The 22,779-nt window shown below is 43.1% G+C and overlaps 1 protein-coding gene across 3 annotated transcripts in view; it reads right to left on the bottom strand.

The window, feature by feature from the left end:
• Positions 1 to 12,156: 12,156 nt before the first annotated feature.
• GPD1L (glycerol-3-phosphate dehydrogenase 1 like) overlaps positions 12,157 to 22,779 on the bottom strand; it is a 56,886-nt gene continuing 46,263 nt past the window's right edge. The window contains exons 8-9 of one of the 3 annotated variants that reach the window (XM_082663108.1): positions 20,946 to 21,098; positions 12,157 to 15,311 (exon numbers count right to left, since the gene is read on the bottom strand). In XM_082663108.1, the coding sequence (XP_082519234.1) occupies positions 20,981 to 21,098 (118 nt within the window). In that variant the 3' untranslated portion in view covers positions 12,157 to 15,311; positions 20,946 to 20,980. The remainder of the gene's footprint in view (positions 15,312 to 20,945; positions 21,099 to 22,779) is intronic. The other 2 variants (XM_082663110.1, XM_082663109.1) reach the window with 2 other exon arrangements.

The following is a 22,779-nucleotide window of genomic DNA, read 5'->3' as shown; positions in this document are numbered from 1 at the left end:
GTGGGCTGTTCTGGAGACAAAATAAATCTTATGGCAAACGGCTCTACACCCTTCCCTGGAATCACCAATAAATGTCGTGCAGGGGCTCCCACCTCCGGGAGGCGGGGACTTGGGCTCAGGCTACTGAATTATTTATTAGAGCCCTAATTTACAACAATAAAACCAGTTTAAACAAATTAAAAGGGCAGGTAAGGGTAAGCAAGCACTGGCTGAAAGAAAAGAACAAGCTGTTATTTACAAAGGACACACAGGCACAGGCGCAGATATGCCATGTGATCAGAGAGGCAGCATACCAACAAATTAGCAAACGTCTTTTGCAAAGATCAAAAACAGGAGTAATTGCCCACAGCCGGCCCAGGTACCAGCTGCTGAGCAAGCGATCCTGGCTTCTGTCGGATACAGAACTGGCTCTGTGTAAAGAGCTTTGAAATGCTGGGTCAGATGAGGTCTGTCCTATCTCAAACTGAGACTCACACCTTGAATTGCTCAGGTTTGAGAAGGCTTGACTGGATGAAAACCCTCCAAGGAGCCTGCTTTAAGTAACAGGGAATGTCCCAGAGCCGGAATTAGGAAAGTGTCACCAACACAGGAGATTTAACACTCGGTGCCTGGAAAATAAAGCAGGGTTCCTTGGCACAGTATGAGAGAAGCAGGTCGAGTTAGCAGCTTAGCAATTCAGCTACCCCTGGAGAGAACCCAAGAAGCCATCCAACACCCGTGAGTGCCCTGCTGGTGTGCATTTCAGGAACCTCAGGGTCTTTGATTCTTGTGTAGTCACTCCTTCCAATAAGTCAAATTGGCCCAAGCCCTGAGGTGGCTGCATATAATGTAACAGAAAGTTCAAGAGGACCTCGCGCAAGATGTGGTACATATATACAATGGAATACTACTCAGCCATAAGAAAGAGTGAAATGATGCCATTTGCAGCAACGTGGATGGACATAGGCATGATCATAAACACTAAGTGAAGTAAGTCACGAAGAGAAAGACAAATATCATAAAATATCACTTATATGTGGAATCCAAAATAGGACACAAATGAACTTATCTATGAAACAGATACAGACTCACGGACATAGAGGACAGACTGATGGTTGCCAAGGGGGAGGGGGTTGCGGGAGGGATGGAATGGGAGGTTGGGATTAACAGATGTAAGTTAATACATATAGAATGGATAAACAGCAAGGTCCTACCATATAGGACAGGGAACTATATTTAATATCCTGGGATAAACCATCATGGAAAAGAACATTAAAAAAAAGAATGTATGTACATGTATAACTGAACCACTTTGCTGTACAGCAGAAATTAACACAACATTGTAAATCAACTATACTTCAATTAAAAAAAAAAGAGGACCTCGCACACGTATCTGTGAGTTAGATAATGGCAGGATGCACAGAACAGACATATCTCCCTGCCCTCCTCCCTCCTGTTTCCTTTAACTCGGAAAAGTGGCCTCAGCCTCAGCGCTGGGGCATGGCTGTGACACTGAGACAGATGTAGGGCAGGACTGTGGCAGGGAGATGTTGACAACACCCGGTAAAGGGATGAAACTTTCTACCAACATGCAAAGTGGAGTTGTACTGCCCACCTGGAACCGTGAGCTGGTCATCGTAGCCATGAGATCATAACAACACGACAGGGCACATAATCAGGGCACAGAGGAAACCAGCACATGGAAGGAAATCCTCGGAGAGATGAGAAGACGGCAGGGAAATAGATTTGACAGCTTGTTGCTGCCAGAGCTTCCTTAGCAAAGATAAGATCAGGATTGGGTTTATTTAAAAAGAGACAAATCCTGGTGTCTACCCAAGATGTTTGTTCCTATTGTATTTAATCTGTTGGCAGAAGCAGGAAAGAAGTCAGTTTGGGGTAAACACTGCTTCCAGCAGCAGCCGTTCCTCGCAGAGCAAGTTCGGACACTGGATGCTGAAAATGGACCAAGAAAAAACAGCACATCCTGGCAGCATGCCCTGCGCAGGGGCTTCAGCTGTGTTTTTTGAGAAACACAGACCATCTTCGTCAGCAGAGCTTTGAACGCCCACTAAGATGGGAGGTCAGAGAGCGGAGGTGAAACTGGCCATCACACTCCAATTCCTTAGAAAAGGGACATACGGGTCCCTTCCTGAGAGCCATCCAGTCAGTTTTGCTAAACAGAACTGCAAACCCTTAAGACATGTAGAATAAATATTCCTACATTAAAGTGGTTTACAGGAAAAAGTTGAGATTGCTCCTAAAAGACATCTCTATCAGATCTTCTCAGGCCAGCAGGTCAGCGGAGTCACCCAGGGAATCTGGGACCCGCTCAAGACCAGTGAATCCAAATCTCTGAAAATCGTTGTTTGCAGAGCCTGCCAGGTGGTTTCAATATGGACGCAGGGTAAGAAATAGCAGTGTAGAGCAGAGCTTTTCTAACTTTAATGGGCATACATCTCACCTGGGGATCTCCTTAAACCGGAGTTTAATCCCAACAGGTCTGGGGAAGGCTGAGAGCCTGCACTTCTAACGAGCTCAGGGGATGGGGATGTTTGATCCAGGGCTACACTGAGGATGCCAAGGGCCTATAGAGCTACCTCTTTAATTATGGGCATTGGATTAAGGTTTCGTATCAATAAAGTACAATTCAAAGCCAGGGATAAACCTTTGTATCATTTTGGTCAAAACAACTTTTCTTATCATGTGTGGGAGGAAGACAGGGGTAAGCAATCAGATCAGATGGGCAGAAATCAGAACAATTTTTAATTTTGGTCACATTTTTCAGTAAACATTACTTCAACTGATGAATCAGTAAACTAAATGTGGTACATCCCTACACTGGAATATTATTTGGCCATGAAAAGGAATGAAATCTTGATACACACTACATGGATAAACCTTGAAAATATTACGCTGGGAATTCCCTGGCGGTCCAGTAGTTAGGACTCCATGCTTCCACTCCAAGGGGCCTGGGTTTGATTCCAGTTTGGGGAACTAGGATCCCACAAGTCTGCGGTGTGGCAAAAAAAAAACCCCAAAATCCCAAAACAAACAACTATGCTAACTGAAAGAAGTCAGTCACAAAAGACCACATATTGAATATTGCATTTACATGAAATGTCCAGAATTAGCATACTTATAGAGATAGAAAGCAAATTAGTTGTTGCTTAGGGCTGGAGGGATGGGGGGAAAGGAGAGCTAGCTAAAGGGCAGGGGGCTTCTTTACGAGGTCATGAAAATATTCTAAATATTCATGAAATATTCTATAATTGTACTAAAAAACCATTGAATTTTACACTTTAAATGGGTGAGTTGTATGACATGTGAATTATCTTTCAATAAAGCTGTTAAAAAATTACTGAAAGGGCTTCCCTGGTGGCACAGTGGTTAAGAATCCACCTGCAATGCAAGGGACACGGGTTCGAGCCCTGGTCTGGGAAGATCCCACTTGCCGTAGAGCAACTAAGCCCATGCGCCACAACTACTGAGCCTGCGCTCTAGAGCCCGTGAGCCACAACTACTGAGCCCGCGGGCGCACCTAGAGCCGGTGCTCTGCAACAAGAGAAGCCACCGCAATGAGAAGGAGCCCACACACCACAAGGAAGAGTAGCCCCCACTCGCCGCAACTAGAGAAAGCCTGCACGCAGCAACGAAAACCCAATGTGGCCAAAAATAAATAAATTTATTCAAAAAAAAATAGTGAAAGATCTTTGCAGTGCATATAAGCAACAAAACATATAAAGAATGTATAATATTTTTATGTATTATACATTATGTTCTTTATATACTATCTTTAATATTATATAGAATATATAATATAAAATACAAAGATTATGTAAAGCCTTGTAGGAGTAAGTCTATTAAAAAAAAAAGGCAAACAACCCAACAGGAAAAGAGACAGAGGATGTGCACAGACAATTCACAAAAGAGAAAACCAGAAGGGTCAATATACACATGGAAAGAGGCTCCACTTCTTTGGAAGTAAGGGAAATAAACATTAGTATATCAACCAGATATCAGTTCAGACCCATCAGATTGGAAAAAGAAGTACAAAAATTAGGATGATGACACTAAGCTATGCTAAATGTATTCTCATGTATTGCTGGTGGCAAGAGTAGACTGGTCCAAAATCTTTGGAAAGCAATTTAGCAATATTTGAGTACATCTAAAGTGTGCCTATTCCATGACTTGCTAGTATACACACATGAGAAAGTCTCACCCATGTATACAGGAGGCATGCACAGGAATATTCTTCCATTATTTTCTGTATTAGTAAAAACCTTCAATAACTTATATGTCATCCATAGGGAAATGGATAACTATATTGGGATTTATTCACATAATGAAAAATTAGCATTTAAGAATAAATGAATTTGAGCTGCTGTATGTAGTAAAATATTTAAAATATGATTCATATTACCTCCTAGAAGTAGTCTAAAGAGAGCAAAGGTACAGGAGAAAGTCAAGTTGGCAAATACGTATGTGACTTGAACCTGACACTCCATCACCTCCACCCCGTTGCCTTGGCCAAGCCAGTCACACGCCAAGCCCTATCTGCAAGGGCTGGGAGATAGACTCTGTCTTGTAAAGTCTCATGGCCAAGGTGGATTCAGGGAGGGCCCAGGAACTGGGGCCATGATTGAAATGAAACAAAATGAAACGTGGACTCTGTCCAGGCCTTGCCCCGGGCACCTCAGTCTTATTTAGTGTTTCCTGGGCTCTAGACCCCCTCCCCTCCACACCTCATAGACCTACCTCAGGGCAATCCGACCTCATAACGGCCTCACCCAACACCTCTGACGCTCATCCGCTTTTGATCTGTGGTCCACAATGTTCTCTTGTCTCCTGGACGTCTCCCTGCAGAAGGTCCCAAGCAATTCAAACCAAGTATGGATTTATCTTTTTCTCCCCAGGTTCTTTCCATCTTGAACTTCCCTAATGTGTTCAGGGAACTGTAAGAAGCAACTTATACATGTTCTGACTCTTCAAGAAACCTGACACTATCTACAGACAAGGAAACTGAAGCCCAGAGAGGTTAAGTAATTTGCCCAAAGTCCCACCAGGCCAGAACTTGAATCCCGACTTGACTCCAAAGTCTTGAAACTAGATGTGGACTCCATGTAAGGGGCCAGAAGCTTTTAGAACTTGGTGATTTCTTTTTAAGAAAAAGAATACAGGTAATCCCCAGGCAATCCAGTGATTAGGACTCTGCTTTTTTTTTTTTTTTTTTTTTGGTATGCGGGCCTCTCACCATCGTGGCCCCTCCCGCTGCGGAGCACAGGCTCCGGACGCTCAGGCCCAGCGGCCACGGCCCAGGGGCCCAGCCGCTCCGCGGTACGCGGGATTCTCCCAGACCGGGGCACGAACCCGTGTCCCCTGCATCGGCAGGCGGACTCTCAACCACTGCGCCACCAGGGAAGCCCCAGGACTCTGTGCTTTTGATGCCGAGGACCTGGGTTCGATTCCTGGTTGGGGAACTAAGATCCCACAAGCCACGCAGTGCAGCAAAAAAAAAAAAAAAAAAAATTTAAGAAAACAAAGTTAGGTACAAGGCTGTGTAGAAGGGATAAGTACAAGTAAGAGTCTTGAAGCTTAAATTTCATTCACTTCCTGATAAAATAGCCTCTAAATGGAAATCACACTATCTCCAAAGATAATGAATAGGCAAACCAGGGAGAAGATTCAGATGCGAAGAGGGTTTTTTCTTCACTGCATACCACCCTCCTGGCTGAAACTTCTTTAAAGCATGGAAGGAAGGTCCATCCTTTAGAAGCATTTCCCCAAATATGTTCCTGGAGTCTTTCCTGAGAATAAAAAGGAAGCAGATATTTTTGCTTTTGCCAGAATGTCAGTGTCAGAATAAGAGGGAGAAGAAGACAGACATTTAACAAAGACAGACATGAGTGGGAGTCCAAAATCAAGGAAGGGAAAGAAATCCAGAAGCAACAAAATCCAGTCCGATGTTTAAGTGGATACAGAACAGAGTCAAAGCAAAACATCAAAACTTACGGTTCTGGGTTACAAAGTCAAAACGAAACCTAGATACTGGACAATTGCCCAGCACAAACTCCACTCAGCTCATAAGAAATGCGCGGCCTTCTCTCCACTTGACCAAAAAACCACAGGAACGATGATGCTACTTTTTGCAGGCTGCCGACTGCCTGAGGCAAAGTCATTTCCAAAGAGCGACCTCTAGTGGATAGGAGGGTCATCGTTCACTGGAACCGGGAATTTCCTGACAATCATCTTAACCCATTTCAGCTTGCTTTTTATTGATACAAGAAAGAGCCAGTGAATTTATGATGTTTTAAATTTAAAATTAACGTTTCTTATTTCAACATTCCTCGTGAACAGCTCACTTACATGACATATTCTGTGCCTATATAAACCTTCAGCACAACCAACTCTTACAGCTGTTAGTAAGACGGCTTTTTTAACAAAATTGTAGGGTTTTTTTTTTCAAATTGTATCTATTTATTTATTTATTTTTGGCTGTGTTGGGTCTTTGTTTCTGTGCGAGGGCTTTCTCTAGTTGCGGCGAGCGGTGGCCACTCTTCATCGCGGTGCACGGGCCTCTCACTGTCACGGCCTCTCTTGTTGCGGAGCACAAGCTCCAGACGCGCAGGCTCAGTAGTTGTGGCTCACAGGCCCAGTTGCTCCGCGGCATGTGGGACCCTCCCAGACCAGGGCTCGAACCTGTGTCCCCTGCATTGGCAGGCAGATTCTCAACCACTGTGCCACCAGGGGAACCCAAAATTGTAGTTCTGAATAACAAAATTTTACTTTTTATGGTAAAACTGGTAGGAGAGACTTCTAAATTCCTTTTTTTTTTTTTTTTTTCTTTTTTGGCCACACCTTGCAGCTTGCGGGATCTTAATTCCTGACTAGGGACTGAACCTGAGCCCCCGGCAATAGAAGCACCGAGTCCTAACCACCGGACTGCCAGGTAATTCCCCTGAATTCTTGATAAATATAAAATTGTGTATTTCTCGGATTTATTGGTTCGATTTAGATCTGTTATAAAGGTATCCCTAGTAGAGGTTATACAAGTAATCAGGAAAAGAAAATGAGGTCAGAAGTGTAAATTGCAGCCATCCTTCTGAAGGTTAATTTGGCAGTGTTTGTTAAAATATAAAACACATAACTTTGTGCCAGCCATTCCACTTCTAGTACTTTATCCTCTAGATTTACTTACCTAAGTGAACAGAGATACATGTGCAAGGATGTTTACTGAAGCAATTACCATAATTAGAGAAAACAATCTAAGTATTCATCTGTAATAAATTATGGAAGAGTCATATAATTAAACATATGCAGATATTTAAAGGATGTGGGAGGTCCATATTTTCCAATATTAAGACTATAAAAGAAAGTGTTAGAACAGTATTGTTTTATTTATTTTTTATTAATTTTAATTGGAGTATAGTTGCTTTACAATGTTGTGTTAGTTTCTGCTGTACAGCAAAGGGAATCAGCTATACTTATACACATATCCCCTTTTTTGGATTTCCTTCCCATTTAGGTCACCACAGAGCATTGAGTAGAGTTCCCTGTGCTATGCAGTAGGTCCTTGTTAGTTATCTATTTTATACATAGTAGTGTATGTATGTCAATCCCAATCTCCCAATTCATCCCACCCCTCCTTCCCCCCTTGGTATCCATGTTTGTTCTCTACATTTGTGTCTCTATTTCTGCTTTGCAAATAAGTTCATCTGTACCATTTTTCTAGATTCCACATATAAGCGATATTATATGATATTGTTTTTCTCTTTCTGACTTAATTCCCTCTGTATGACAGTCTCTAGGTCCATCCACGTCTCTACAAGTGGCACAGTTCTGTTCCTTTCTATGGCTGAGTAATATTCCATTGTATATATGTACCACAGGTTCTTTATCCATTCCTGTTTTTTTTTTTAATAAATTTATTTATTTTTGGCTACGTTGGGTCTCTGTTGCTGTGCGTGGGCTTTCTCGAGTTGTGACGAGTGGGGGCTACTCTTTGTTGCCGTGCTCAGGCTTCTCATTGCGGTGGCTTCTCTTGTTGTAGAACATGGGCTCTGGGCACGCGGGCTTCAGAAGTTGTGGCTTGCAGGCTCTATAGCGCAGACTCAGTAGTTGTGGTGCAAGGGCTTAGCTGCTCTGTGTCACGTGGGATCTTCCCAGACCAGGCCTCAAACCCGTGTCCCCTGCATTGGCAGGCGGATTCTTAGCCACTGTGCCACAGTCCCATCTGTAGATTTTTTGAAGAACAGTATTATGTTTTAATATCTAATACATGCATGAACACTGTGTATGTATACAAGTTTTCAGGAAGAATTGAGTGATTGCACCTTTGACCTTTCCAGTCACTGTCTGACTTTGTTTCACCATGAACGGCCATTACTCAAAGGAGGTGACATAACCTAAAATTTAAGAACCCAAACTCTGAAGGCAACCTGCTTGAGTTCAAATCCTGGCTTTATCAATTACTATCTCTGTTAGGTTAAGTTCTTCAGCCTCTTTGTGCCTTAGCTTTCCCGTCTGTATATGGGATGATAAATTTTGAGGATTAAATAAATTCATATATATGAAGAACCAGAGTAGTAAAGCTAAAAGTGCTTTACCACTATTATTTTAACTTACAATTTTAAAAACTAGGTGTTGATATATTCAGGGAAACTGGGTTTTTCTGAGAGTTTTCTGTACTATCTTTGCAACTTCCTGTGAATCTATAATTATTTCAAAATAAACAGTTCTTAAAAAGTTGTTTAAAACAAACCACTGATATAAAAGATGGTCAAGATATAATGTTAATTGAAAAAAAAAGCAAGCTGTATAGTAAGCTCTATTTTGTGAAGGAAAATGGGAAAGGGATTAAGTATATATTTGATTATGTAAAATGAAATTCTAGAAGAGCACATTAGAAACTAGTAACAGTGGCTACTTGGGTAGTGGGCAAATGGGCTTTATTTTGGAATCAAGTGACTGTTTCCCAAAGGTTATTTTAAATAAGAGGTATAACAAAAAAGAATCACAAATAACACTTATATCAAAGCATAAAAGCACTGCATTTCCATTTGCAACAAGTTGAATAACACCAACTTGACAAATTACGAGTTCAATGATGAAGGTACTTTTCCAATGGCTCAATTTTACTCAATGTGTAAAATTCAGAGATGTTTCATTCCTTAATTTTTGAAGCCGAGCTGAAGAGTCACTCCTTTTGGCTTCAGCTAGACAAGGTTTTTATTTTTTAAAAATTTATTTATTTTTGGCTGCACTGGGTCTTCGTTGCTGCGTGTAAGCTTTCCCTAGTTGCAGTGAGCAGGGGCTACTATTGGTTGCAGTACGTAGGCTTCTCATTACCGTGGCTTCTCTTGTTGCGGAGCCCGGGCTCTAGGCACATGGGCTTCAGTAGTTGTGGCTTGCGGGCTCTAGAGCGCAGGCTCAGTAGTTGTGGCGCATGGGCTTAGTTGCTCCGCAGCATGTGGGATCTTCCCGGACCAGGGCTCGGACCCGTGACTCCTGCATTGGCAGGCAGATTCTTAACCACTTCGCCACCTGGGAAGCCCTAGACGAGGTTTTTAGAGTTGACAGCAGGAATGTAGGCTTATCGAAAATCTAATGACATTGCTAATTAGAAGCTTTTGAAATGAGGAAGACAACTTAAGGACACTCCAGTGTTAAAGAAGCACATGTTAGGGAGGTCCCTGGCAGTCCAGTGGTTAGGACTCGGAACTTTCACTGCCAGGGCCTGGGTTCAATCCCTGGTCGGGAACTAAGATCCCACCAAGCCACGTGGCATGACCCCCCCCCCCCAAAAATATATATGCACACGTTATAAATCCTGGACCTTGACGGCATTAATCCTGGAGAAGGGACAATTACATATACAAAGTCTGGACTTAGCTAGTTAGTCCTGGGAGGAGAGGAACAGACATAACCACAGTGTACCCACCCACACTGCAATACAGCCTCCTGTGTTCAAACAAGCGATGCCAAGATAGATACTAGGATGCTATAGGGACCAATGTATAAATTCTCTGAAATCTCTTGATATTTCTGTAAGTTCCATCTCGCCTTAACTCCTCAAATGTCTTTTTAGCAACATCTTAGGGTAAGTTATGCCAGCTGCTGTAATAAATAACACTTAAATCTCAGTGGCATAATAATTTTTGTAACTATCACAGTCCAACGTGGGCCGAGGGTGGGGGGACTTTCTCCACACAGTCATGTAGGAATCCAGGCTTTAGAAGCCAACATACAGCTTCCAGGTCATCCTGGAAATTGATATCTCGTCAGCACGCAGGAAAAGAGTAAAGACAAACAGAATCGTAACCCTAGGAAGTGGCATTTTTTTCTTCCCTATGTCATTGGACAGAATTCAATCACCTAACTGCAGGGGAGGCTGGGAAATGTAGTTTGTGCATCTCAGAAAAAATTTTATAGTTTAGTTAATATATATCCTTGTCTCTGCCATAAGCAGCTATAAATCCTTCTCCTTTGTTAGGATTTCCTGGGGTGGGATAGGGAGGGTGGGAGGGAGGGAGACACAAGAGGGAAGAAATATGGGTACATATGTATATGTATAGCTGATTCACTTTGTTATAAAGCAGAAACTAACACACCATTGTGAAGCAATTATACTCCAATAAAGATGTAAAAAAAAAAAAAAAAAAGATTTCCTGCTTTTCAGTGACCTTCACAGTAATCCTTTGAGCTAGACTGCATGGATATTATTCCTGCTTAAACAATGAGGAAAATGCACTTCAAAGAGGACTTGGCTGCCTTGACCAAATGTATACTAAGACAATGAAGCATGATCTCGAACCCAAGCCTTGCCACAGTGCTACACCTCCCACCCAAACCAAAGGGGACGCAGCTCGCTTCAGTACTCAAATCAATCACACCTTCAGTAAAGTAGTAGATTGTGATTATAGCTTTCTCATACAACTTATTTCCTCAAAATAAAAAAGAAAGAAAAGGTTCATCATCAACTTAAGTTTACAAGTAGTCATAAAAAGTTATAAAGATTATGTGGTAAAATTTTAATGGAAATATATTTGGGAGAATAACAAAACTGGTCACATACAATAAATTCTGGACAAATTTCAGACTTTATTTTTTCAAAAATTGCCTCTCCCTCTTCTTTCTTCTGGAACTTCTCTCAGATGTATGTTGAATCTTATCCTATCCTCTACTTACTTCTTAAATTCTCATTTTCTCTGCTACTTTCTGTTAATATCTCCATACCTATTTTCCAGTTTGGTAATTCCCTCTACAGCTCTGTCAAATCTACTCTTTAATCTGTCCAAAGACATAATGTAAATTATATTCATCTCAAGATGTTCTAATAGGTTTGTTTTCAAGTCTCTTTGGTTGTTCCTCCACCCCCAACAGTAATTTGACCTTAATACTTTAATCCTCCTTTTATGTCTCTATTTTTAAAATTACCCCTCAAAGCATCTCTCATTTTGCTCAATTAAATATCTGGGCATCTAATTCTTCTGTTTTCAAAAAGCTGTTGACTTTCACTCACAATGAACTATTTTGCAATTATTTTATAATTTTAAAAGTGCATATTCAGTGGGAATATTTGTAGGAAGTGCATACTTACGGGAAGCCTGTGCAGCCTGGATCCAGAGTGACTTCTGCAGGTGTTTTTGTTTTTGCTTCTGTCAGTTACCTACTGGCATTACTGGCCCAAGTTCCGATGTTTATGCTAACTTTGGCTTGTGGTTCCTGAATATAAAAATTCAAACCCAAAGCCTGTTTGTGGTGCTGGCATGATCACAGGTTTTCAGCAGAGACCTTTTTCTCTACCCGGAGTCCAACTTTCTTGCTTCTTCCCATATATGTGTTTTCTTAGCCCATTTTCTTCCCAACAGTGTAGCCCTTGGAGGTTCTAGCGTAAGTTTTACAGCCCAAACCCCTAGGTGATAATGGAGAGCACTCCCACACCCTCCCCTGAAGCCACAGAGCCACCTCAAAGCCTTACTGCTCTGGCCATCAGCCCCCATTTGTTTCAGGCTCCTGGGGATTTCCCTCACAGTCCACTGGATGGCTGCAACTGGAAGGCCTCCATCCTACATTTACAATTTTATAAAAAGATCAGCAAGCAATAGAAAGGAACACAGACAAATGGAAGCAGATGTGTTTGAGGAATGCATTAGAGGTAAAGCCTTTCTTTTAAAATTTGCCTTTTTATTGTTGTCAGTGCAACACAATTCAGGAAGGGAAAAAAAAAGAGCTTCTTAAAGCTATTAAATAAGCTGATTTTAAAAAACAGGATCAGTAGCACAGGTTTGGGGGATTAAATGTTTATTAAATCAAGCTTTTAAATTATATCCACCTACAGTCTGTAAACAAACATAGTACATGTGTAGGTAAAAGGCTCAGATTAGAGCTAGTGGAAAAACTGAAGATCCCTTTGTACAGTGGCACCTCACTACTCCCTGGGCCGATACCATGGGGCCAATGTTATAGCTAAGAGTTAAATGAAAAACCAGAAGGAGTTTAGCTCAATTCCACCTGCTAGGATGGGTTTCAAGACAGATATTTGTTCCACATTATAGTAGGTTGGATTATACAAGGCAACAGTGTAGTTTTTACATTCACAGATTTGGCTGAAACAGTATAAATTAAGCTTCTCTTCTAGATGTCTCCCTCCCCTATTACCATAATTAGTAAGAAAGGTGAATTAAAATAAATGATGGACCACAGGTGGTTATAAAAATAGATAACTCGTAGAGTAATAAATATCTACAGTTAGCAAAGCACAAACTTATATAAAATTTACCTTTTTCCATATGTGCAGAATATTATAATTATGTTCAAGAGGTACAGTCAGAAGACCTCAGAGTGGTAAGAGGGCATTTATAAAGAAAAAACACTCAAGTACAAAACCCAGAGTAGGAAGCTGAATGCAGATGACAATATACAAAAGACAAAATCCAAATTCCTCACATCTGATGATCCTACTTGACAGACACCACAATTAGCTTACAGCCCTTTATGTATCTTAAAAAGCAACACTTTGTTACTTATGTATAAACTTTTCAAAAGATTAATTATGAGACAAGCAAAAATGGATTGACTTAACAGTGGCCCTAAAATCAATGAAACTTGTAGCATTTTGTGTGCTTTCATATACTTCTGTGTAGAGGAGTTTTTAAAATTCCCACAAAACCCGTTCTATAATCATTTTGGGTACAGAAGGGAAAAAGTTCCAAGCTGGAAAATAAAAAAGGTCAAAATCTCGGGCTTCCCTGGTGGCGCAGTGTTTGAGGGTCCGCCTGTCGATGCAGGGGACACGGGTTTGTGTCCCAGTCTGGGAGGATCCCACATGCCGCGGAGCGGCTGGGCCCGTGAGCCATGGCCGCTGGGCCTGCACATCCGGAGCCTGTGCTCCGCGGCGGGAGAGGCCGCAGCGGTGAGAGGCCCGTGTACCGCAAACAAAACAAAACAAAACAAAAAGGTCAAAATCTCAAAGTGACTGAAAATCCATGAATATGTAAGACATTCATAACATTCCCTTAAACACTTATCAAGTACTATGTAAGGTAACTGCAATGTTATCCTGAAACCAATCACATTTACGAAGATACAGTAATTCCCATTCTAATTCTAGAATTAAAAGCACTTAGTCCACACAATGTGCGTTTCAGCGAGGTTGACATCCACTTGGCTGTACCTCATAGTGTCACCTTAAAGCTGCGTCAAAGATCCATGGCAGACCTGAACTGTAAAGGTTCAGAATGAACACCACCACAGGTAGTCATTCATCCTCATTTTTTGCAGAAAGTGAAGGGTATACTTGAGCTGTCCTAAGGTCACCTCAGCCTGGAAACTTTGGCAAGTTTCCTTGCCAAAAAAAAAAAAAAAAAATCTCCACAATCTGTCTGGGACTTGCTGGGCTAAATAAACAGGTTCCACTAACACACATTCTACCCCTTCAGGAGGGGTGTACAGATGCAGCTTTTCCCAAACTCACTGGACCTTGCCAGGGAACACCGGAACCACCACTGGATCCCGGGACACTCGTTTCCTATGGAACATGATTTGAGAAATGCCAATCTAAAATAAATTTCTACAGTAGTGGTTCTCAAACAGTAGTGAGCATTGAAACACATGGAAGGCATGTCAAAGCAGAGACACAATACCCCCACTTCAGAGGTCTGGGGTGGGACCCGGGAACCTGCATTTCTAAGAGACTCCAAGTGAAGCTGCTGGAGTGAGGTCCACACTGAGTGATATCCTTCTAGACAAGGACACACGCAAGCCTCAGCTGCAGGAAGCCCGCCGACGGCCTCAAGAAAGGCTGCAAATGGCATTTGCTACAACCAATTAGCGTGAGTTCAAACCAGCTCTCAAGCCTGAGAGCCTCTGGCTGTGCCCCTACTCACTGGGCGACAAGGCACAGTGACTGCACCTTAGAAGAGGAATAACAGCAGCCCCCTTTCAGGGGATCTGTGAGGCTTAAAGGAAATATTTGCACAAAAGTACGACCTGACAAAAAGCATCATACAAGTGTCATTAATCAGAAGAATGTGTCAGTCACAGCAGAAAAATCCCAGATGAGTTTTCTGTCTTCTGCCACTGCTGAGCCTTTATGAAAGCACATTCTGGTAGCTAATGAAGAGAAAAGAGGCTAAAAATGCAGAAAACTGCAGTGAGAGGAAAATAGATGAGTGGATTACCTAATTAAAAGTAAGTAATTGTTAAAAAAAAAAAGATCAACCCACAATCGAAGTAGTTAATTATGTTGGCTTTGAGATAGAGTTTAAGTTTCAGTATGTTGATCTTTGAACTCACTCACTCATCCACTTTACCATGCTAATGTTGGTTAAATTTTAACCTCAAGAGAATGAAAAAAAAAATTCCTTCACTGGAATACATAGGAATTAGATCCAAAACATTTTGCTGTGATAGTTCCAATCTGATAAGCTACCACAGTGGGAAAATTTCAACAGTGATTTTTAAAAAGGGCCTTTAATTTTGGTTCATAGAAATATCCACAGAATGAAAAAGGAACACACACTCACACGTTCATATATGTGCGTCTAGATGTTGCCCAGTAACATCTTAGCCAATGAACTTCATCTCGCAATTCAAAAATGAACCTGTGAAAATTCATACACATCCATGATGGGATTACGGTCAAGCAAACATCTTGTTGCCAAGTCCCGGCTTCCATCTGAATCCAAATGACTGATTGGAAAGGCAGGCCTTTCCCTGACAGGTTTCAAGATTCACTTTATGTATGCTCTGGATGGCTCTGGAGACAAGACAACATCTCTTGAACGGGCCTGCCTTCGTAGCAGATCTGGTACACCGCAGTGAACAACGGAAACCTGGTCGAGGGGACAGGAAAAGACAAGTTAAGCCATCTGGCCTACCTCACAGAACCAACTAGTCTTTCTCTCCTGCCTAATGGACTACAGACTAGCATATGCTCGTATTGGAAAACAAAGCGACCTCCTTCACATCCCTCCATTATTTGGTCTGCAGAGAGCCTCTGCACGGTGGCTGTAAGAACTTGGTACAACCTAAACCATCCCCTGCCTCGCTGTTTGGAGTGCGCCGTCTACACTCACATCCCAGGGTAGTCTTTATAGGGTGATCTGTGGTCAATGACATCAAGAGTTGTGGCTCAGGCTCTTGGCCAAATCTAGAATGAATCCAAGTTTTTGTCACTATTTTAAAAGGTTGGAGAATAAATTTTAAATCGCAGGGAGGTACTGCTCTTGCTTCTCCAAGAAGAATCATCCAAGAATGAAGATGAGGCAGCCCACACAGCACCATAAATAATGCAGGCCTGGAACATTCTCAAAAGAATCAACGTGGGGACCCACAATTAGCGAAGTGCTGATCTCATGTTGGAAGTGGGGTTTATTCTGCCTTTTCTTCCAAGATGTGAACACAGGTATAAATGAAAGTTTGAAATGGATGAGGGCACGAAGGAGTGAGCTAATAATCCACTGTAAGAAAAGATAACATTATGCCAGGGTACTGCTGGCTCAGCAAGTTATTATTATTTTTTAATGGCAAAAATCACTAAGGAAATAACTTTATAATTTCAATCAGGCTTTTAAACACACACACATACACACACAGCCTGAAGTGAGCTTGAAAGAATCACAGGAATCTTAAAAGCCATTCTGAAAATTATCTAGTTAAGCATCCTATAATGACAATGTAATTTAAGAACAGCAAACAGTGCTGATTAGTCATATGTCTTTATGACAGTCTGTCACTGTGGGGGTTTTTTTTTTTTTTTTTTGCGGTACGCGGGCCTCTCACTGCTGTGGCCTCTCCCGTTGCGGAGCACAGGCTCCGGACGCGCAGGCTCAGCGGCCATGGCTCACGGGCCCAGCCGCTCTGCGGCATGTGGGATATTCCCGGACTGGGGCACGAACCCATGTCCCCTGCGTCGGCAGGCGGACTCTCAACCACTGCACAACCAGGGAAGCCCCACTGTGGGTTTTTTAAGGTTCAGAATGTTCTGGGGGTTTTTTGGAGTCAGGTAGAGAATCAAATCTGACTCCACAGCTTATTAACTTTGGGCAAGTTTCACAAACCCTCTGACCCTGTTGCTCATCTGCAAAATGGGGCTGGACACTCAAGATTATTGTAGTAACTGACTTATGTGTAAGGTGGACAGTACGACACTTGACATATGGTGGATGTGCAATAAATAAACAGCTTATAAATGCAGCCACAGGGTGGCCACTGGGTCCCAGACTGTTCGAGAGGACAGGGCCCAAGCCTAGTTTGTTCACCTCCGCATCAGCACAGCCTGGCCCAGTGCAGGCAAGGGGCAGGTGCTCAGTGAGTATTTGTTGAATGAATTCTTGTGAATGGGAGTTAGAGCCTGGAGATTTCAACCCCTTCCATGGCTGCGTTTTCCTCTTCCTAAGATGAGAACAACTTGTATGTCCCTCAAGCAGGGTGGCAGGTGGTTAAGTGGCCACCTGAAACCATTCCCAACCCCTTTCTCTCCTTATCGAGATTGGAAATAGCCTAAGGCTCACTTTCGTAGCCTTTCTTTCACCTAGAATTGGCCCAGTAATTTCTAGCCAGCAAGACACATATACATCTGGGAGAGTTTCTGGGGAAGATCTTTCTCTCCTCGAGAGGCACTGGAGGAAAAATCTGCTACCCAGACTGCCCTTGCTCCCTGCCCCTGAGTGCAGTTGTGTATGTGATGCTTGGAGCTGCTGGAGCCATCTTGAAGCTTTGAGGGAAGGTTAACAAGATCATTAAGCTTCTAATCCAGAGGCACTGAGCCAACACTAATAATGTCCACCTCCAGATTCTTTGTTACGTGGGAAAAATAACCCTACTGTTCAAGGCATTTTAACTGGGCGTTGCTCTTGAAGCCAAGAGCAATTTTCATGACCAGCCATTTCCAAAATGTGTTCTGTAGATGAGATGTTAACAAGTGATACAGAGGTAAGGAGAGGGGGGATTTCTATCAATAAGTTATTTATTTAACCCTCACAACTGCCCTATGAGGTAGATAATATTATCTCCACTCTATAGATGAGGAAACTGAGGCACAGTTTCTGACTTTGTAGCCAACACTCAACCACTAGGTTATAATGCCCGTCTCAATGCTATTTTCTAAATTTTAAAATGCTACGAAGCCAATTAGATCAGTTTGGGGAACTCTCTAAAGAAGGTTAGAAGTGAAAGGAGGACAAGGAAACCATAAACAGAATGAAAAGACAACCTAGTGGATGGGAGAAGATATTTGCAAATGGTATGACCAATAAGGGGTTAATATCCAACATGTATAAACAGCTCATACAACTCAACAACAAGAAAACAAACAACCCGATTAAAAAATGAGCAGAAGAAGTGAATATACATTTTTCCAAACAGGAGTTGCAGATGGCCAACAGGCACATGAAAAGATGCTCAATTATCAGGGAAATGCAAATCAAAACCACCATGAGATATCACTTCACACCTGTCAGAATGGCTATCATCAAAAGGAACACAAATAACAAATGTTGGCCAGGATGTGGAAAAAATTTACAGTCCTATTGGTGGGAATGTAAATTGGTAGAGCCACTGTGGAAAACAGTATGGAGGTTTCTCAAAACACTAAAAATAGAACTACCATACGACCCAGCAATCCCACTACTGGGCACGTATCTGAAAAAAACGAAAGCACTAATTTGAAAAGATACATGCACCCCAATATTCATAGCAGCATTATTTACAATTGCCAAGATATGGAAGCAACCTAAATGGTCATCAACAGATGAATGGATAAAGAAGATGTGGTAGATATATACAATGGAATATTACTCAACCATAAGAAAGAACGAAATTTGGCCATTTGCAGCAAATGGACTTGGAGGGTATTACGCTAAGTGAAATAAGTCAGAGAAAGACAAATACTGTACTATATCACTTATATGTGGAATCTAAAAAATACAACAAACAAGTGAACATAACAAAGAAAGAAGCAGACCCACAGATATAGAGAACAAACTAGTGGTTACCAGCGAGCACGAGGAGAGGGAAGGGGGGAGGGGCAATACAGGAGTGGGAGAACAGGAGGTACAAACTATTATGTATAAAATAAGCTACATGCATATATTTTGTAACATGAGGAATATAGCCAATATTTTATAATAACTAAATGGAGTATAACCTTTAAAAAGTGTGATTCACTATATTGTACACCTGTAGCATATAATATTGCACAGCAACAATACTTCCCAAAAAATAAATATTTTTTTTCAAAAAGTGAAAGGAAGACAAAAGATAATATTTTATTAAAAAATGGGTGTAAACCAAATAAATCAGCTATCCTACTAATGGATACTGAGGGCTTAGATGTGTCAGGCCTCAATCATGAGCAGGGATGTGCAGTATTATAAATGAGGCCCCAGGCCTCAAGGAGCTTACAACACTGTTATGGGCTGATTGTACCCCTCCCCCAAACTCACCCAATGCCCCAGCCCCTCAGAATGAACTATATTTGGAGACAGGGCACTGAAGGAGATAATTAAGTGAAAAGGGTCCATTAAGATGGACCATGGGACTTTCCCAGCAGTCCAGAGATTAAGACTCTGCCTTCCAATGCAGGAGGCTCGGGTTCGATCCCTGGTCAGGGAACTAAGATACCACACGCCGGGTGGTGTGGCCAAAAAAAAAAAACATGGGCCCTAAACCAATACGGCTGCAGTCCTCATAAGAAAAGGAGACTAGGACTCAGACGTACACAGAGGGGGGACCACGAGAAGACGTGGGAAGAAGAGGCTTCAGAGAGGTCAACCCTGCTGACACCTTCGATTTCTGTCCTCTATAACTGTGAGAAACAAATTTCTGTTGTGTGAGCCACTCTGTCTGTGGCATTTTGCTGTGGCAGCTCAAGCAGACTAATACAAACACCTGATACTCACACATGGTCATAAAGACACAGGCACAAGGACGTTAAGTAAAGCAAATTTCACAACAGCAGAAAAACCCCAACAATGTCTATTAATGTCTTAATGTCTATCAAGAGAAGGTTGGTTAATAAATAAACTGAGGTTCTCCCACACCATGGAATGTTCTGCAGCCATTAAATGAGACCTCTAGGTGCAGATGTGGAATGATTTTCAAAATATATCCTAGGGGGGCTTCCCTGGTGGCGCAGTGGTTGAGAGCCCGCCTGCCGATGCGGGGGACACGGGTTCGTGCCCTGGTGCGGGAAGATCCCACATGCCGTGGAGCGGCTGGGCCCGTGAGCCATGGCTGCTGAGCCTGTGCGTCTGGAGCCTGTGCTCCACAACGGGAGAGGTCACAACAGTGACAGGCCCGCGTACCGCAAAAAAAAAAAAAAAAAAAAGACTCAAGAGGAGAGGAGGCCTGATTTAGCCCACATTGTTTACTGTCAGCTTCATGCTTTGGTCATGAGGAGTAAGGAAATGAGGCTGAGCCTGCCAGTTCTGCTTTATGAGTGACAGCTCCACAGGGCGCCAGCTCTCCCCATACTGCCTCCTCCCCCTCCTCCCTCCCCTTCTCCCCTCTTTCCCCCCTTCTCTCCTCCCCCCTTTTTTATATATATATTTATATATATAAAATATATATAAAAAAATATATATATATCCTAGGGGACTTCCCTGGCGGTCCAGTGGTTAAGACTCCACACAATGTAGAGGGCACAGGTTCGATCCCAGGTTGGAGAACTAACATCCCACATGCTGCATGGCACGGCCAAAAAAAGAAAAAGAAAAAGAAAAAAAAATCTGAAGTGATGAAAAGGGACAAAGCAGACTGTGGAGTTCGTTACCCATCACACAAACAAAAGGGCCATGTGGAAAGTTCAATGAACCCTGAGAAATCCACCTCCATCTGGCGTAGGGATCAGGACCCACTTTAACCTGTGTGCCTTTTTCTTTTCTTTTTTTTTTTTTTTTTCTGTACACGGGCCTCTCACTGTTGTGGCCTCTCCCACTGCGGAGCACAGGCTCCGGACGCGCAGGCTCAGCGGCCATGGCTCACGGGCCCAGCCGCTCCGCAGCATGTGGGATCTTCCCGGACCGGGGCACGCACCCGTGTCCCCTGCATTGGCAGGCGGACTCCCAACTGCTGCGCCACCAGGGAAGCCCCTGTGTGCCTTTTTTGTATGACTTTAATTTTTTTTTCTTTTGTATGACTTTAATTGTTTTTTTTAAGTCCATAGCACATTAGCAGCAATAGTGTCTAAACCAGGGGTTGGCAAACCATGGCCTGAGAAGCAAGTCTGGCCTGTGACTTGTTTTTGTGCCGCCTGTAGGCTAAGAATCATTTTTACCTTTTTAAAGAACTATGAACAGAAACAAAGACTGTAGGGCAGAGTCCTGTATGTGGTCTACAAAGATGAAATCTTTGTTATGTGATTCTTTGCAGAGAAAGTTTGCCGACTGTTGCTCTAAACAGTAAGTTCAAAGCAGGGAAAATGATTTGTATCTGGAGGATACGAAAGAGGTTCTCTGAGGACAGACCTGGCTTGCCTTCTGGGCGATGATGGCTGAGATGCTCATAAGGGGGTGTCCAGGCAGGCCAAACCGCAGGACAGATGCACACAGGAGTCTGAGAAGGAGGCGGTTGGGGCCAAGGGAGGTCCGCTTCCACTAAAGCAGGGGTCACAGGACACGCTGTTAGAAACAAAGTTGGTACTCAACTGAGATGCCAACCTAAGGCCTGTGGACCTCCTTCTCTAAGAGCAGGAGGCCTCTGAGTTAGAGGTGACCACAGCAGTCATCTGGTCTACCCCTTTGACTTTGTGGATAAACAGCACAGAGCAGCTAAAAACATGACCTGCCCAAGACCACACAGCTAATGAGACACACGGCCACTGTCCTTCTGCTCAGCGCTCTTTCTATAGCAGGCAAGGGAGAAGGAAATGGAGGAAGACCAGCATGGTGATGGCTGGAATGGAAAAGAAAGAAATCCAGGTAAGCGGTGGTGCAAAGGGAGAATAGCACGACTTGGCTCTACTTGTGCCACTGGGGGCAGGCGCAGTGGGGGATGGACCCATGGGACTCGGCACTAGGCCTGGGAGAAGGGCAGGTGCCCCTCAATCCAGCAGCGACCTCACTAAGCACAGGGATGGCTGGGTCGATTTCTAATCAGAAGAAAATGGGACATGACTGTGGAGAGGCAGGTTTCTCCTGCTTGGTTATACTTGCTTTAAAACAGGCAGGTACTGATCCCAGAACACCTGTTCCAGCCTGTATCCTCCAGTAGTTAGACAACACACACAGACTCACACTGGCCAGTGTGTCAACTCATAGAATCCTATCAAAGGACAGGACCCTATCCTATCTGTATACTACTGTGGGATCCTAGGACTCTACCTTGGTTGCACACAGATGCCACTTTAAAACTGTGATTGGGAGAGACTCACCATCATCAAACACCCAGGTATTTTTTTTAAGACTTAAAACAAAAATTCCTGATAAAGACTTAACGGTCATTAAAGTAGCCCCAATCACACACAAATCCATCAGTGTCTGCTGTTAAATAGGTAAGGAAAACCATGCATGTCATGGGTATTTTCCTTTTAATCATGATTAAAAGGTAGTTCTCCTCCTCCGACGCTTGTTTATGACTCCCCCCTCTGCCCGGCTGGCATTGAAAGCCGTTTCAAAAAAATCAAATGCAAATTAAGGAAGGAAGACAAATGCTCTGTTGCCCCGCATTTCTAACTTCCAATAGGGAACTGGACGGCTGAACAAGGGGGAGAGCTGGATGCAGGCGGCGGGGTTAACATGCAGGTGCTTGGGACCAGCAGCATCTAGACTGACCTGTAGAGGGTAAGGGAGCTGATGGCAGACCCGTGACCCACCTCCCGGTGCAGAGAAGTGCACGCTGGGGACCAGCTCCCCACTCTCCCAGGCACCCACCTCTCCAGACTATTACGGGAGCGTTAAGGACGCCCAGGATGTGCCACACAAGCATTTACTGGGTGGTGTGGTAGCATCGTGATTACAAAGACAGGCTTAGCAAATCGACAAGAGGAAGGGCTGGGGCAGCCTCAGACGCTGGGCAGCTTCTGCGGGACTACCGGGCTTCCTCCCTCCATCCCGCAGCACGGCAAGCTGAGCCAAGCCACCTCTAACACGTGACCCGCCTGGACAGGCAGCAGAGGATGGGTGGGGAGACTACAAGGCTGCTCATCACACCTTAAACAGGGCATCTCTAGTGCTGGAGTCCTGGGGGGAACTTGTCCTTCCTTCTTTTCTGAATTGTTTGACATTTCATTAACAAGGCTGTATCTTTTTATTAAAAGGACAAAGTAATCTTTTTTTAAAATTTAAAATGTATGTCATGTAG

This window comes from Grampus griseus (assembly GCF_964374135.1).
Source record: "Grampus griseus genome assembly, chromosome: 10".
NCBI classification, from domain to species: Eukaryota; Metazoa; Chordata; class Mammalia; order Artiodactyla; family Delphinidae; genus Grampus; species Grampus griseus.
Note: the sequence above shows the minus strand (reverse complement) of the source record. Positions and strands in the feature narration are given on the sequence as shown.